The 16,962-nt window shown below is 35.8% G+C and overlaps 3 protein-coding genes across 6 annotated transcripts; 1 reads left to right on the forward strand and 2 right to left on the reverse strand.

Annotated features, from left to right (window-relative positions):
- The first annotated feature begins 3,486 nt into the window (after positions 1–3,486).
- On the forward strand, positions 3,487–4,490 carry LOC127797756 (glutathione S-transferase U17-like). The gene is made up of 2 exons (XM_052330893.1): positions 3,487–3,877; positions 4,105–4,490. Exons 1-2 carry the CDS (start codon positions 3,560–3,562, stop codon positions 4,480–4,482), a joined length of 696 nt encoding a protein of 231 aa, XP_052186853.1. The 5' UTR covers positions 3,487–3,559; the 3' UTR covers positions 4,483–4,490.
- A 2,873-nt stretch (positions 4,491–7,363) lies between these two features.
- LOC127798137 (glutathione S-transferase U17-like) lies at positions 7,364–14,577 on the reverse strand. Of its 3 annotated transcripts, none has more exons than XM_052331481.1 (3): positions 14,492–14,577; positions 9,071–9,399; positions 7,364–7,999 (listed from the first exon to the last, which is right to left on the reverse strand). In XM_052331481.1, the coding sequence occupies exons 2-3, from the start codon at positions 9,386–9,388 to the stop codon at positions 7,622–7,624; spliced, it is 696 nt and encodes a 231-aa protein (XP_052187441.1). In that variant the 5' UTR covers positions 9,389–9,399; positions 14,492–14,577; the 3' UTR covers positions 7,364–7,621. The 3 variants fall into 3 exon arrangements, with proteins under 3 accessions (XP_052187441.1, XP_052187440.1, XP_052187439.1); XM_052331480.1 differs by lacking the exon at positions 14,492–14,577 and adding an exon at positions 9,506–9,622; XM_052331479.1 differs by lacking the exon at positions 14,492–14,577 and having other exon boundaries at positions 9,071–9,499.
- On the reverse strand, positions 12,264–14,597 carry LOC127798139 (glutathione S-transferase U17-like). 2 transcript variants are annotated; one of them, XM_052331483.1, is made up of 3 exons: positions 14,492–14,597; positions 14,054–14,382; positions 12,264–12,971 (listed from the first exon to the last, which is right to left on the reverse strand). In XM_052331483.1, the coding sequence occupies exons 2-3, from the start codon at positions 14,369–14,371 to the stop codon at positions 12,594–12,596; spliced, it is 696 nt and encodes a 231-aa protein (XP_052187443.1). In that variant the 5' UTR covers positions 14,372–14,382; positions 14,492–14,597; the 3' UTR covers positions 12,264–12,593. The 2 variants fall into 2 exon arrangements, with proteins under 2 accessions (XP_052187443.1, XP_052187442.1); XM_052331482.1 differs by lacking the exon at positions 14,492–14,597 and having other exon boundaries at positions 14,054–14,485.
- Between the last annotated feature and the right edge of the window lie 2,365 nt (positions 14,598–16,962).

Consider the following 16,962-nt stretch of genomic DNA (forward strand, 5'->3'; position numbering starts at 1 on the left):
TATGTGAACCGGGTTCAAATAGCCCTCAACTTGAAGTTTGTTGATTACTGAAGAGAGCACTATTAACAAGAGCGAGTTGCTACTGAAATCCAACCCGGTTCACAAGAAAATCCGGCCCGGTTCTGATCCATGACGATAAGCCCATTTGTGAGTCTCTTATCATAGTCCAGTCCATAGATGAAGTCTGGACTTGTGGCCCCTCTATTCTCCCTTTGATCCTCATGATCGCGCCACTGCCCGCTTTTGGGTCTCCTATATTGATAACAAGGTATCCTTCTTCTGTGTACGGGTCGGATCAACTCAATACCCAAATCAAAAATCACTGCACAGATTAATAATTAATTTTAGAGGATAGGCTTTTTCACAGGACCATGGATCAGCCCACCTCGGTGCCCAACTCACCCAGGTCGAGGTATAAGAAGACATGTAAACTACCACCAAACCTCAGTCGTCGTCGTCTCTCTCTCTCTCTCCCCCTCCTGTCCCAGATGTTGAAGTTTCTTTGATTTTAATTTTCAAATCTAACGAGATTTAACCATTGAATTGTTTTGATTTTTGAGTATATTGATCACAAAATAAAGGCAATTTCAATAGTCAGTTTCGATCATTGGAATCTACCATGGACAGCGCGGCCTACGATGCTCTTCCAAAAATGAGCAACTTTTTTTTTTTTTTAAATTAATTTTCAGTGAGATTCAACTATTGGATTGTTTTAGTTTTTAAATATGTTCGTCAAAAGATTTAGAGAGAAGGGACTGTCAAAATGGAGGAAAAAAAGACAAGTCGATAACCGACTACTACTGGTCAGAGAAGAAGAGGAGATGAAGACAGGTAAAAAAGAGAGAGCAACAAGCGGCCTATTAGGGTTTGGTGGGAGTTATGGCCCACTTCCACATGCCGTTTTATATCCCAATCCGACACCCAACCCACCTTGGTCGGGTTAATCCGGATGAACTCAAAAAGTCTTTTCTCTTAATTTAAAAAAATCATTTAACAGAGGTGGATGACTAAATATTTTCAAATAGGATAGGCTTAGTCACCACCGCTAAGGACAGAATGAATATTTCACCACCCATCATTGCAACCTAAAAATTAGGGCCAAATATCAGTGTGGTTCTAAACCTAAAATCTTCACAGTGGTTACCTTTGATGAATGAGCTAAGAAGAGCAGAGGGAAATGAAGCAAAAGTAGCAATATTGGAGAAAAAAACCAAAATGCCTTCTCCCAAAATATAAATTTGCAAGGGATGCCATTGCATTTGCCTCTCTTCTCTCTCCCATCCCATGGCCGTGATGCCATCGTCTCGTCGCCTCACTGCGCCTTGCCTCATCACCTCATCGACCGTTGGAGAATACAATGATGGTCGGTGAGGTGAGGAAGCTATGGCAGCGAGCCGGCGATGTGAAGGCAGCAGCGTGAGACGGTCGACAGTCACATTGTGACTATGGGAAGGGAGAGAGAAGAGAGCATGGGCAGTGGCCCACTTTGCAAATGAGGGCATTTTGATCTTTTTACTCCCATTCGATAATCCTCTTTGTTAATATGTTTGGCCTTGTAGAAGAATTTATATGTATAAAGCCAGACTTAACAGCTCAATCGGCTCCTAATTGAGCTGTATTCTCTCTTTACTATTTGGAATATGGTGTTTGATGTTTCTTTTTAAATTGTAACTACAAAAAAATCAAAATTTAGCGACGATTTTCACCATCCAAAAAGTGATTTTATGGCGATTTTCAGAATTGTCGTAGATACAGCCGTCGTGAAGATTTTAGTGGCGATTTTCAACAATCATTGCAAAGTTCTATTTTTTTTTTTTTGCGATAGTTTGTAACATTTAGCGACAATTTCAGAGCCATCACTAAATTTCACTAAATCATTGAACTTTAGCGATGGTTCTAAAATCTCCATTGTTTTTTATGCTCGCGCGGATGGCTTTTGGTCGTGCCCTGTCAAGCCAACCTATCTCCAAAGCTCCCTTGTTATATACCCACGCATATTAATTATATACTAACCAACTACTATTTTTTAGAATTATATTTTATATTTTTTTAATATAAATTAAAAAATAATTAATTTATTAAATTAAAAATATATATTTTTAAAATAATAATAGAATAAATTAAATAAATTAATTGATTAAAAAATAAAAAGAAGAGTTAACATATTTTTTTTATAAATTATCAAAATTTTATATATTTTTAATATGAATATTAGATTATTTTTTAAAATTTTGCAATGATTCTTCATCATAAATATTAATTTTATTTTATTTTTTAGTTATTAAATTATTTTTTAATGTTTGAGCAATTTTTCAAAAAATTATCACAAAATTTATTAAATTAATAAATTTTACGACAATTTTTCAAAATCATCGCAAATATTAATTTTATTTTATTTTTTAATTATTAAATTATTTTTTAAATTTTGAGCAATTTTTAAAAAATTGTAACAAATTTATTAAATTAATAAATTTTGCAAACAAATGTCAATTTAATTTTAAAATTTAAAATTATTAAATTTTATGATAATTTTTTAAAATTACTATAAAATATTGAAAAAAATCACCTCAAAAAGCGTATTTTGTGACAATTTATAAACAATCAGCAAATACCATATTTTGCAGGGATTTATGATTAAAGAACTTTTGACCACCCCGCCTCAATTGGAACAGGACAGGACGAGTCTCTGCTAATAAATGGAATCATTTTGTCAACTGGGGATAAAAATAGGCCTAGTTTACTTTGTGATCCATGGGATCTTGTTTATGTCAATCGTTGAGGCATTGATTGGCGGAGATTAAGCCACATCTCTAGGAGCTGGTTGATGCGTCAGTGCAAAATTACAGATAGCTAGGGCTTTCTAATCTATTACCCTAAATTAAGAACTATTACCCTAAATTAAGAACTATTACACTAACTCCACTTTCTTATATCAATTATTATTATTATTATATACAAAACCGGCCCAAAGCATAGTGGCCTATGCCTAGGGCTCCCAAAAATTTGGGGTCCCCCAAACCTCTCATCCCAAAAAAAAAATACAGCAACCACTTGAGAGAACAAAACACTCCTTCTCCCCGAACCCCTCGTTAAAAAATAAATAAATAAAATTTGAGGGCCTTCAAAAAATACAGCACCCACCCTCTTTCAAAAAAATTTATTATTGCCTAGGTCTCCATTGGGCCTTGGGCTGACCCCAATTATATATGCCATGATCAACACTATTTTATTACCCAACTTGACGGCCAAAAATTGACATCAAGGGATAATTTTGGAGAATCCTATGCAATTTGTTAACCTATTTTCCGTCCTTGGGTGCAAGACAAGACCAAAACATCGTTGCCGGACGCGGACGACGGTTGTGACGACTTGGGTGACATACCCCAATATTTATTTTATTCCACACAGACCCCCCCCCCACCCATTCGGAACAACCTAGAAAGTCTGTCTCACAAACCCCTCCATCTACCCACCTTTTATATAATGTAAGCACCTTAACAAAGCTCCCAAACCCTACTTTCCCATCATAATTAGCCCTCTGCAGCTACACAAATTGCCAATGGCGAAGAGCGACGTAAAGCTTCTCGGAGTATGGCCAAGCCCGTTCGTGGCCCGGGTCCAAATAGCCCTCAACTTGAAGTCCGTCGATTATGAGTGGCAAGAAGAGAAATTTGATAGCAAGAGCGAGTTGTTGCTCAAGTCCAACCCGATTCACAAGAAAGTCCCGGTTCTGATCCATGATGATAAGCCCATTTGCGAGTCCCTTCTCATAGTCCAGTACATAGATGAAGTGTGGACTTCTGGTCCCTCTATTCTACCTTCTGATCCACACGATCGCGCCACTGCCCGCTTCTGGGCTGCCTATATTGATGATGAGGTATCTTAATTTCTCCTTTGAATTAATTTTCTTCCTACTTAGTTCAAACCTTAATTCGGTAGGCTCAAACACAGTATTATAACGTCATTTAATCATAGTCTAAATTTTTAATACAACAAATTAACAACTAGTTGCCCTTGGGCGCTTCAGGCTGAGTTTCGGTCAAATCGATTAAATTATATATAGCCATATTGGTCTGAATTCTCAAACTCAATCAATGTTTGCAGTGGGTTGATCTGGGGAAGAAGCTAAGCATGATAAAAGGAGAGGAAGAAAGAGCAGCACTTGCTGAGAAGCGGAAAGAGCAGATGATTTTGATGGAGGAGGCCTTCACTAAATGCAGCAAAGGAAGCGGTTTCTTTGGAGGTGAAAGTATTGGGTATGTGGACATCGCATTCGGGTCCTTCTTGGGGTGGATAAAGGCGATGGAGAAGAGGTCCGATCTGAAGGTGCTGGATGAGGCCGCGACGCCGGGGCTGGCGGCGTGGGCTGAGAGGTTCTGTTCACATGAGGCTGTAAAGGGTGTGATCCCGGAGACTGAAAGACTCATTGAGTATGCCAAAATGATTCAAGCCAAACGTGAAGCTCAATCAGCTCCCAATTAACTGCACGCCCCCCCCCCCCCCCCCCCCCCCCCCCCCGGCGAGTTTAACTTAAAAGTGTTTGAATGGAGAGTTCCATGCCTTTTAAGCTTTGTTTAATTGTTTGTTTCCATGCCTTTTAAGCTTTGTTTAATTGTTTGTTTCCCAGTTTTTTCATTAATTCCTGTGGGGCTGGTTTGAATCCGAAAATGTTATTTCTACACTATTATAAACTTAATTTCTCTGCATTAAGAGTGCAAAAGTTCACATCATACAATGTATATAGTCAAATTATGTGTGTAATGAATTGTAGAAACTCCATGTATGATGGCATTTTCAGTTTAAAAATGGTTGTTAAATATCATCAAGAAATATACAAATAATAATAAATTAGTAAGAACGAGTCTAATAATAATAAGTTCGGAATCCTAGTTTTACTTTTTTTTAAGTCTTTATTTGGGAATGAAAATATTATTTGAATATTTAGTTGTGACATTTTTGTAATACTTATACATTGATATATTACATATTTTTATTAATATAATACAAAATATAACATATCAATATATGAGATTTACAACAAAAAAAAAATCATAATTAAGTATCAAAATTACCTTTTCATCCAAATGTACATTAACTTATTAGGGCAAGCTAGGGAACGCGTTGGAACTCCTTTATCTCCACTCAAATATTATCCTCAAAAACTAAAACATGCAGACAAATTAAACGGAAGGGTAGGAAGACACTGCTAACTAGGCATCATATGGTCCCCAATATATCATAAATGTTCATTTCAGCCCAAAAAATTGTTGAACGGAGAAATTTTGATAACGTCGAAGCTGGTTCGCTGGTTCTGGTGAATGGAGTGGCGGGGGAGGGTGGCAACACCTGCAAACACTCTGATGATGAAGTGAATAAGAGATTTAGTTGGCAGAGTGTCAATAAGCTCAAAAGAACATACATTGGCCTTATATAAAGGGAAAAAAGTGTTCCTTGACATTTAAGTTGGCCTTGGTGTCGCAGCGGGGTGGAACGAAGATATCCGACGCTGGCAAGACTCTCTGACAGAAGTGTAGTGATGACGGGACCTTTATTAAATGTTATATTAAATGTCGATGGAACTTATAGCGAGCGTAAGGGTGTTGTAGGTACAAGAGTGATGATAATCACTACTGGCAAGTACAGGGCCAATGTATGTTCCAATGTAGGTACAAGGGTGTTTCTCAAAAATTGCCACTTAATTCAAAAATAATTAAATAATTTAAAATAAAAATTAAATTAACATTTGTAGGGATTTTGAAAAATCGTCGCAAAAATCATTAAAATTTTGAATTTAGCAACGATTTTTTATGAACTGCCGCTAAGTTAAAAAATAATTTAACTTGATGGTGTTGGTGATAACTAGCATTCGCGTCATCGTCGACTTGGTCATTGCGTAGGTTGCACTATTGATCACGGGTTAACACGACTACTTGGTTTTGGAGCTGCTGGACAGCTTACATGAGAACTTCCATGGTGGTCGGAGCTCTTGGCCGATGATTATCTTGGTTGGGGGCTAGGTTGTTTTGACTTCAGGTTCTGGCCATGGTAGGTTCTGGGTGTGGCTTTAGGATGCTTTGGTTAGTTTATGTAATTTGCGGCAGTTATTCCAACGGTTGCTAAAAATTGTCGCTAAATACTTCGCGACGACTGATTTAGCGACGGTTTTAAAAATCGCTGCTAAATTACATAGCAGTGGTTAAAATTGCCGCTAAATGCAAAAAAATCGCTTCTAAATGCCTTTTTTTTGTTATGCTGGTTGAACCGATTCATGAAAGCTCAGAATGACTCATTCTTCCCCTATTTCAGGTTGATAAGGCTGGCTGAAGTTTTGTGATGGGCTTAGCTGGTGGATAAGTGGGTGAGGAATCAAGTGGCAAGTTTTAAAAAGTCATGAATAGAGTTTGGCTTTAGGGTGGAGAACCAAAGCAGGGCATACTTTTTTAAGGTCGGTGGTGTTATCATAAAGTTTCAATGTGCCAGGGAGGTAGAATTCTTCAGGGAGAGGTATAGACACGATGAACTCAGAAAAGGGATGGCTAGGGGTATACAGAGCTGTCAAGGGTGGAGGGACGGGGGTGTGGGTAGTTTGATGGTGTTGGTGATAACTAGCATTCGCATCATCGTCAACTTGGTCATTGCGTAGGTTGCACTGTTGATCACGAGTTAACTCGGCTACTTGGTTTTGGAGCTGCTAGACAGCTTACATGAGAACCTCCATAGTGGTCGGAGCTCTTAGCTGGTGATTATCTTGGTTGTTGGCTAGGTTGTTTTGACTTCGAGTTCTGGCCATGGTAGGTTCTGGGTGTGGCTTTGGGATGCTTTGGTTAGTTTATGTGGTAGGTAAAATTTATCGAGCCCCACAGTGGGCGTCAAATGTTCTTTCCAGCCCAAAGGATTGTCGAACGATGAAATTCTGATAACGTCGGAGCTAGTTCCGGTGAATAGAGTTGGGGGGAGGGGGGTGGCACCTACAAACACTCCAATTGTGAAGTAAAAGATTTAGTTAGCAGAGTATCAATGGGTTCAAAAGAACATACTTTGACTTATGAGTAGATTGACTTATATAAAGGGAAAAAAGGGTTCCCTGACATGCAAGTTGACCTTGGGTGTTGCAACGGGATGAGACGGAGATATCCAACGTTGGCGAGACTTTCTGACGGAAGTGTGGTGTCAACGAAACGTTCATTAAATGTTGCATTAAATGCTAAAGCAACTTATAGCGAGCAAGGGTGTTGCAGGTACAAGGTTGATGATAATCATTGCTAGCAAGAATAGGGTCTAGATTGGGCTGATAGCGATCTTGGACCTCCATCGGGCAGGCCCAATTGGGCTAGTACGGTCCATTATCTTATGTTTTAGGTCGAGAAAATCACGGTACTCGAATAAGATGGGATACAATCATCTACTTAAATGTCATAATTCCATTTCCATAGTTCTAATTATTCATTTCGGAAAGGAAAAGTTAAGAAAAAAAAAAAAAAACAGATGGGATACCATCATCTGCTTGCAAAAGATAGAAAGAAGCCAAGAAAAGAAAAACAAACCGCGTACTAAATCAAAACCCTCTTTCTGGCTATGTCTAGGATAGTCTGTAAAAACTTACTGATTAATATTAGTTCGATCAGTTGGAAGGAGGAGGAGCTCTGAACTTGGCAAAGAGGACCTTAGCAAACTCAGCAAGCTTGTCAGTGTCTGGCATCACATCCTTCACAGCAACGTCGCTGCAAAACCGTACGGCCCATTTCGCCAGGTTGGGTGTTTTGGTTTCATCTAGCAGCTTCACACCATTTGATTTCTCGGTGACTCTCAGCCAACCCAAGAAGCAGCCAAACGCAATGTCGAGGTATCCTATGCTGTCACCGCCGAAGAAAGGCTTACCTTTGCTGCATTTCACAAAGGCATCTTCCAGCAACTCCAGACCATCTCTCACTTGCTGTATTGCTGCCATCTTGGCTTCCTCTCCTTGAGCTCTGGGTATGCCACTCAATGATGGAAACCACTGCTACCACCCAGTTGGATTAATTAATTGCATGATTAGCTAGAGAAGAACCATATACACCATATGATGTAATAAATAGGCTTGCCTTTGCCGCATTTCTCAAATTCATTGAATTTTAATTTACTATATAATTTCAGAATTATCGTCAACTATCATTAAAAAATACTAACAGAATGTTGATGTAGTTAATAATATGAATAGTTAAATAATATAAATAGTCATTAAATTTTATAAAAAATACAAAAATATCACTAAATTTTATATTAAAATATAAAAAAATACTAAATTTTGCTCTAAAACACAAAAATATTAGTATTTTGCTAATTTCTTTAAACGATAATTATTATAAAATTATGTATTAAATTAAAATTCAGTTGCCTACAAATTGAAATTGAATGATATTTTTATACCTTGGTAAAAAGTTTAGTAACCATTCATACAATTTAACCGTTTTTACACACACAGCATTCAAGGTGTTTTCAGCTAAACACACATAGCATTCAAGTTGTTTTCAGCTAAAGGAGAGAAAGAAGTGAGGGAAAATACCTCTTTGTTTGGGTTTAGTGCTGGAGGGTGAAAGTGAAAAAGGAGATCCAGACCAAAAATGAGTAAAAACACTGCACTTTTCTAGAATAAAAACACTATATAAAGAATAACCTTTTTCTTGGTTTCTAGTTATGGAGGGTGAGAGAGGAAGGAAATCTAGGGAAAGGGAATAAAAACCCTAGACTTTTCTCCTTTCTCTCAAATATATGTGTGTGTGTGTGTGTATTATTTTTGTTTCCTTTTCTTCTTTTTGTGTTTTTGTTCATCTTGTTTCCTTCTAACTAATTTCTTTTCCCATATACGTTACAGTCCAAGAGAAAGACAAGAAAAAGTAATCTCCTTTCCACCTCCATTCATGCCATTGGTGAAGTTTTTTATTTCATTTTCTCTCTTTTCCTTTGCAAAACCAAAAGAACCAAACCTTATCATATATCGATCCATTTAAAGTGCTGAGATTTAAAAGAAAATACGCCATATATATGCAGATGAGCTCAGAACTCGGAGATTGAAATAAGAAAACCAAACCTTATCGTCAATATAAGCAGCCCAGAAGCGAGCGATGGCCCGATCGTAGGGATCTGAGGGGAGGATTGAGGGACCAGAGCTCCAAACCTCGTCAACATACTGAACAATAACGAGAGATTCACAGATGGGCTTGTCGCCATGAATAAGAACTGGGATTTTCTTGTGAACGGGGTTGGATTTCAGCAGCAACTCGCTCTTGCTGCCCAGCTGCTCTTGCAGAAACTCGTAGTCCAGTTTCTTGATGTTTAGGGCAATTCTGGCCCTCATCACGAAAGGGCTCGGCCATGCACCAAGAACCCTCACTTCCTTGTTTGCCATGATGTAATCAACTGCAAGAAAGAACCAAGAAACACGAAATTAGTTTGATTTGCGTGGTGGTGTTTGTGTGGATATAAATAGAAGAGCATGGTGAGAAGTGAGAGAAGAGTCGGTTACAGTGTGACCAGGGCAGGGGCAGATGAACCGAAGATTATTATGAGTTCCATTAGCTTTTTCTCTTCTTATTTCACCACAGAAATTTTACGAATAACTCTCAAATTTGTCATTTTTTTTGTCATATTTGATATTTGTAAGAATTATGGGTCAAGCTTATTTATAAGTATAACATTTCTTAACTTTTTACCTTAAAAATTACATTTAGGATAATGGTTAAAGTGTAATAAACTTATTTTATTTTTTTAGTTAATATGTATTTATTACATTTTATTTTTAACTCAAAAATACTTTCATTAGTTACTGATAAATATATTGTATTTTATTAATTAATAAAATTATTTTAAAGCTAAAAATAAAATACAATAAATACATATTATTTAAAAATAAAATATATTTACTCCCTATTTTTTAAATATTAAAAGACTGGTTACCCAAATTTATCAGGTAAAGAGGTTATACAAATGAGTTGGGTCAAATTCATATTTTTATCTCTGCATTTCACCTTTTTTTTTTATGTAGTTATTAAAAAATTTCGTTATTTAGATTATATTATTGATTTTATATTTTTGAATCAATTTAATTTTTATATTTCGATCTTTTTTTCGTATCGTAACTAAAATTTTTTATTACTAAGATTATACCTCTATATTTATATTTTTTAGTCAATTTAATTATTATATTTTTAATTTAAGTATAAAAATTTAATTGATTAAAAATATAAATTTATAAATATAATTAAAATAATAAAAAATTTAGGTTGATATATCGAAAAAAAATTAAAATATAATAATTAAATTAACTTAAATATATAGATGTAAGAATGTAATAAAAAAATAAATGAAAAAAAAAATAGAAATATACATTGATAAAAATATCGGTCTGGCCTGAGTTCTTGTATCAAAATATCCAGAATTTGAGGAACTGGTAGGTAGGGTTTGAGACAGCTTGAGTCTGGGTCTTATCATTTAATGGCAGCAGTGGAAGTTGGCCAATGAAACGTGGACATTTGACCCCACCCATAAATACAGGGCAGCTGTTCACCTTAAATGCACAATTGCTTGGGTGAAGTCTGTCTGAGAACTCCTCTCTCTCTCTCTCTCTCTCTCTCAGTCTATGTCTCAGAACTTCCCTGTCTCGCTCTCTCTCTCTCTCTCCGAACATCGTGTGAATAATTATTGCGTTAAGGGCAGCGCATTCTTCAATCGGGTGACCGAAGATCCGATGGTAGTCACATCTTTTACTAGCGTCTACATTGGGACTGGGGTTGAATTGCCCTCTCGCCTCAAGTAACGGGATAACTCGTGAGTTGTATACTTTTTGAGGAATTCATTCTCGTATGGTCGTTAGCGGGGTGTACATGTGGTACCATAGCCGAGGTGGCTCGGGCGCAAGACCCTATTGTCTTCCCCTTCTAGCTCGGTCTAGTCTCGATTAGCCCTTTTTCGAGCGAGATCTTTATCTGATCGGTGTTGGTGCTCGACCGACAGACACGTTTGCTAACTCAACCACAACAAAGGTATTTGCTGGTAGCTATGGTACCGGGCAACGAAGACCTCCCCAATGTTTATGTAGCTAGTCGCCCACAGCCTGAGGTCATCGAGGTTAGCTGGCAACTTTCTTGCCATGGAGTCAACAAAGGGCCCAGGCTTTAGCCCTAGCATGATGGCATGTGACGAGATGATGGGGTTGAGGTCCTTGATCTAAATCACCTCCTAGTTGAACCGGTTCATAAAAGCTCAGAGTGACTCATTCTCCTCCTGTTTCAAGTTGACTAAGCTAATTGAAGTTTTGTGATGGACTCGACCAGTGAAAAAGTGGGTGAGGAATCGGGTGGCAAGTTTTGAGAAGTCATGGATGGAGTTTGGCTTTAGGATGGAGAACCAAAACAGGGCAGAGTTTTTTAAGGTGTTGGGCTGAGTCAACGGTGTCATCATAAAGTTCCAAGGTGCCAGGAAGGCAAAATCTTTCAATGAGGGGTATAGACATGATGAACTCAGAAAATAGGTGGCTAGGGTTGTACATAGATATCAATGGTTGAGGGACAGACGTGTGGGTAGCTTGATGGTGTTAGTGATAGCTAGCCTCCACATCATCGTCAACCTGGTCATTGCGCAAGTTGCGCTGTTGATCACAGGTTAACTCAGCTACTTAGTTTTGGAGCTGCTAGATAACTTGTATGAGAACCTCCATGGTTGTCGGAGCTCTTGGCTAGTGATTATCTTGGTTAGGGGCTACGTTGTTTTGACTATGGGTTCTGGCCATAGTAGGTTTTGGGTGTGGCTTTGGGATGTTTTGGTAAGTTTATGAGGTAAGTAAAATTTATCGAGCCCTATGGTGAGCACCAAATGTTCTTTCTAGTCCAAAAGATAACGTTAGAGTTGGTTCTAGTGAACAGAGTGGGGAGATGGTTGCACCTACAAACACTCTCATTGTGAAATGAGTAAGAGATTTAGTTAGTAGAGTGTCAATAGGTTCAAAAGAACATACCTTGACTTGTGAGCAAGTCAGCTTATATAAAGGAAAAAAAAAGTTTCTTGACATGCAAGTTGGTCATGAGTGTCGTAGCAAGATGGGACGGAGATATTCAACATCGACGAGACTTTCTGATAGAGATATGATGCCCACGAAATCTTCTTTAAATATTATATTAAATGTCGATAGAACTTGTAATAGACATGCGAGTGTTGCAAGTACAAGAATGATGATCACTGCTAGCATGTATGAGACTAAGATTGAAGCAAAAGGCTAATAAAAGTCTTGGGCCTCCATCGAGCCGAGCCCAATTGGGCTAGCGCAGCCCAGTATCTTATGTTTTAGATCAAGAAAATCACAGTACTCGAAGCAGATGGGATACCATCATCTACTTAAATGTCATAATTCCATTTCCATAGTTCTAATTATTCATTCTGGAACGGAAAAGCTAAGGAAAAAAAAAAAAAGAAAAAACAGATGGGATACCATCATCTGCTTGCAAAAGATAGAAAGACGCCAATTAGAAAAGAAAAACAAACCGCGTACTAAATCAAAACCCTCTTTCTGGCTCCGTCTAGAATAGTTTGAAAAAACTTATTGATTAATATTAGTTCGATCAGTTGGAAGGAGGAGGAGCTCTGAACTTGGCCATGAGGACCTTAGCAAAGTCTGCAAGCTTGTCAGTGTCTGGCATCAAATCCTTCACAGCAACGTCGCTGCAAAACCGTACGGCCCATTTCGCCAGGTTGGGTGTTTTGGTTTCATCTAGCAGCTTCACACCATTCGATTTCTCTTTGACTCTCAGCCAACCCAAGAAGCAGCCAAGCGCAATGTCGAGGTATCCTATGCTGTCACCGCCGAAGAAAGGCTTACCTTTGCTGCATTTCACAAAGGCATCTTCCAGCAACTCTAGACCATCTCTCACTTGCTGTATTGCTGCCATCTTGGCTTCCTCTCCTTGAGCTCTGGGTATGCCACTCAATGATGGAAACCACTGCAACCACTCAGTTGGATTAATTAATTGCATGATTAGCTAGAGAAGAACACATACACCATAGGATGTAATAAATACGCGTTACATATTTCAGCCAGAAAAGAAAAAATACACATTATTACGATTTATTTTTCAAGTTTTAAACACTTTTCATTTAGTTGGTGAGGTGTTTGTGTTTAAAACCCGTCATGTATATTAGAGCTAAGCCTTGTGTAGATCAAATTTTTGTGCGTTTTTACATAACTTGAATTGCATAAATAGTCATTGAATTTTGCAGTAAGGTATAAAAGAAACTAAAGAAGCTAATGGTAAGTTGTTGTAGCTAATAAGGTGGACTACTAAACAGTATAAATGGTGATTAAATTTTGCATAAAAATATAAAAATATTAACATTTCGTTAATATCTTTTAATGATAATTATAAAATTATATACTAAATTAAAATTTAATAATTTTTTAACTATAAATTAAAGTTCAATAACCTTTTTATATCTTAATATAAAATTTAATGACTATCTACTTTCACACACATGAGATTCAAGGTGTTTTCAGTTAAAAGGAGAGAAAGAATTGAGGAAAAATACCCCTTTTTTCGGTTTAGTGCCGGAGGGTGAAAGTGAGAAAGGGAATCCAGACCAAAAATGAGTAAAAACACTATATAAAGAATAACCTCTCTCTTGGTTTCTAGTTATGAAGGGTGAGAGAGGAAGGAAATCTAGGAAAAGGGAATAAAAACCCTGTAGACTCTTCTGCTTTCTTTCAAATGTATGTGTGAGTGTGTATGTGTGTATATATATTTATATATATTATTTTTGTGTTTTGTTCATCTTTTTCCTTCTAACTAATTTCTTTTCCCATATACGTTACGGTCCAAGAGAAAGACAAGAAAAAGTAATCTCCTTTCCACCTCCATTCCTGCCATTGGTGAAGTTTTTTATTTCATTTTCTCTTTTCCTTTGCAAAACCAAAAGAACCAAACCTTATCATATATCGATCCATTTAAAGTGCTGAGATTTAAAAGAAAATACGCCATATATATGCAGATGAGCTCAGAACTCGGAGATTGAAATAAGAAAACCAAACCTTATCGTCAATATAAGCAGCCCAGAAGCGAGCGATGGCCCGATCGTAGGGATCTGAGGGAAGGATTGAGGGACCAGAGCTCCAAACCTCGTCAACATACTGAACAATAACGAGAGATTCACAGATGGGCTTGTCGCCATGAATGAGTACTGGCATTTTCTTGTGAACGGGGTTGGATTTCAGCAGCAACTCGCTCTTGCTGCCCAGCTGCTCTTGCAGAAACTCGTAGTCCAGTTTCTTGATGTTTAGGGCAATTCTGGCCCTCATCACGAAAGGGCTCGCCCATGAACCAAGAACCCTCACTTCCTTGTTTGCCATGATGTAATCAACTGCGAGAAAGAACCAAGAAACACGAAATTAGTTTGGTTTACATGGTGGTGGTGTTTGTGTGGATATAAATAGAAGAGCATGGTGAGAAGTGAGAGAAGAGTCGGTTACAGTGTGACCAGGGCTGGGGCAGATGAGCCGAAGATTATTATGAGTTCCATTAGCTTTTTCTCTTCTTATTTCACCACAGAAATTTTACAAATAACTCTCAAATTTGTCATTTTCTTTTGTCATATTTGATATTTGTAAGAATTATGGGTCAAGCTTATTTATAAGTATAACATTTCTTAACTTTTTACCTTAAAAATTACATTTAGGATAATAGTTAAAGCGTAATAAACTTATTTTATTTTTTAGTTAATATGTATTTATTACATTTTATTTTTAACTCAAAATACTTTCATTAGTTACTGATAAATATATTGTATTTTATTAATTAATAAAATTATTTTAAAGCTAAAAATAAAATACAATAAATACATATTATTTAAAAATAAAATATATTTACTCCCTATTTTTCAAATATTAAAAGACTGGTTACCCAAATTTATTAGGTAAAGAGGTTATACAAATGGGTTGCGTCAAATTCATAATTTTATCTCTGTACTTCACCTTTTTTTTATGTAGTTATTAAAATTTTTTGTTATTTTGATTATATCCTTGACTTTATATTTTTGAATTAATTTAATTCTTGTATTTTGACTTTTTTTCATTTTGTAACTCAAATTTTTTATTGTTTGGATTATACCCCTACATTTATATTTTTTAGTCAATTTAATCATTGCATTTTCAATTTAAGTATAGAAATTAAATTGACTAAAAATATAAATTTATGAATATAATTAAAATAATAAAAAATTTAGGTTGATACACAGAAAAAAATTTAAATTATAATATTTAAATTGACTTTAATATATAAATGTAAGAGTGTAATAAAAAAAATAAATGAACACACAAAAAAAATAGAAATATACATTGATAAAAATATCGATCTGGCCTGAGTTGTCTCAAAATATTCAAAATTTGAGGAACTGGTAGGTAGGGTTTGAGACAGCATGAATCTAGGTCTTATCATTTAGGATGCATTTGATTGCAATAGTAGAATTTGAGTAGAAAAAAAATAAATTCTAGAGAATTGAATTGTAGAAAAAATAAATTCTTGAAAATTAGAAGTTTAAGTTGTTTGATTGATATAATTTTCTACTTGAAAAATAATATTATTTTCCATCTTTTGGTGTTTAATTGGTAATATTTTTCATAGAATTTGATCATTTTTCATAAAATTTGATGATGAAAATGTATTGAAAAATATTAAATTTTGTACAAAAAAATCAAAATAATAATATATTTTAAATTAATTAAATTATTTTCTCAAAAAAAATAAAACTACAAAATTATTTTTTTTGTTTTCCAAAGAAATAATTTATATAGAATATTTTTTATTTGTTTTATATATTTATATTTATTAATTATTAAAAATATAAAATATAAATAATTTATAAACCCTCCCTCCCTACCTAACCTTCTCCCTCATCCCCCGATCACCATCCACCCCTTGTTTTCAATTGCTTAAAAAATTTCATCTCCTTTTTCAAAGAATTTGATTTTCATGATTTAAAAGAAAATGGTCTCACGTGACCATTACAAGAAAAATAATTTTTTTTAAAAAACATGATTATTAAATAATGCATAAATAAAAAATTAGATAAAAAAATTATCTTTTTTTATGAAAAGAACTGACTATCAAACACGCCCTTATGACAGCGGTGGAAGTTGGCCAATGAAACGTGGACATTAGACCCCACCCATAAATACAGGGCAGCTGTTCACCCTGAATGCACAATTGCTTGGGTCAATGGTAGAAATATGTGAAATTCCTAGAATTACTGGGGTAGGTGAAGTCTATGGCTGAGAACTCCTCTCTCTCTCTCTCTCTCTCACTCTCAGTCTATGTCCGAGGACTTCCCCCCCTCTCTCTCTCTCTGTCTGAACATCGTATAAATAAGTATAAACAGGGCCGACCCTGGGCCAGGGCTACCAGGACTGTGGCCCTGGTGAGGGGGCACAATTTTTTTTTTTTAAACTTATGTATATATGTGTATAAAAAATTAAAAACAAATTAACAAAAGAAGCTGCCATTTGTACCCTGTCAAAAGAAGATTTCATTGCTATTTTTATTTTGTTGGTATATGTGATAATTGTTTTTACTTCGATTAATTGTGGAGGATAAAAGTAGAAGTATCAATGGTTCGGATTGGTCTGATTCTATAAGAATCTAGTAACTGAATCATTTTTAAAGGTTCCGAAAAAATAAGAACCATAAGCAAACCATTACATATATAAAACCAAGCCATGACCAATCCGTCAACATTTAACTTCTAAATATTTTAAATATTTTTGCAAAATATTAACTTCTAAATAACTTTGATTTTGGTTCTATCCAATCAACATTTAACTTCTAAATATTTTTGTAAAATATTAAATTACAAACAAATTTGTTAATTAAAATAAACCCATAACTTCATTAATGCTTCAAGTTTTGAAGTAAAAGTAGAACAAAATAATTCATATACTATCTCATC

Source organism: Diospyros lotus, chromosome 3, assembly GCF_014633365.1.
Source record: "Diospyros lotus cultivar Yz01 chromosome 3, ASM1463336v1, whole genome shotgun sequence".
Taxonomy (NCBI): domain Eukaryota; kingdom Viridiplantae; phylum Streptophyta; class Magnoliopsida; order Ericales; family Ebenaceae; genus Diospyros; species Diospyros lotus.

What these genes read in the sequence shown, in the direction of transcription:
- LOC127798137 (XM_052331481.1), bottom strand. Translation starts at nt 9,388, where the DNA reads ATGGCAAACAAGGAAGTGAGGGTTCTTGGTGCATGGCCGAGCCCTTTC. An exon ending in CTGCTTATATTGACGATAAG is followed by an intron (nt 8,000 to 9,070) that starts GTTTGGTTTTCT and finishes GGGTGGTAGCAG; the next exon opens with TGGTTTCCATCATTGAGTGG.
- LOC127797756 (XM_052330893.1), top strand. Translation starts at nt 3,560, where the DNA reads ATGGCGAAGAGCGACGTAAAGCTTCTCGGAGTATGGCCAAGCCCGTTC. An exon ending in CTGCCTATATTGATGATGAG is followed by an intron (nt 3,878 to 4,104) that starts GTATCTTAATTT and finishes CAATGTTTGCAG; the next exon opens with TGGGTTGATCTGGGGAAGAA.
- LOC127798139 (XM_052331483.1), bottom strand. Translation starts at nt 14,371, where the DNA reads ATGGCAAACAAGGAAGTGAGGGTTCTTGGTTCATGGGCGAGCCCTTTC. An exon ending in CTGCTTATATTGACGATAAG is followed by an intron (nt 12,972 to 14,053) that starts GTTTGGTTTTCT and finishes GAGTGGTTGCAG; the next exon opens with TGGTTTCCATCATTGAGTGG.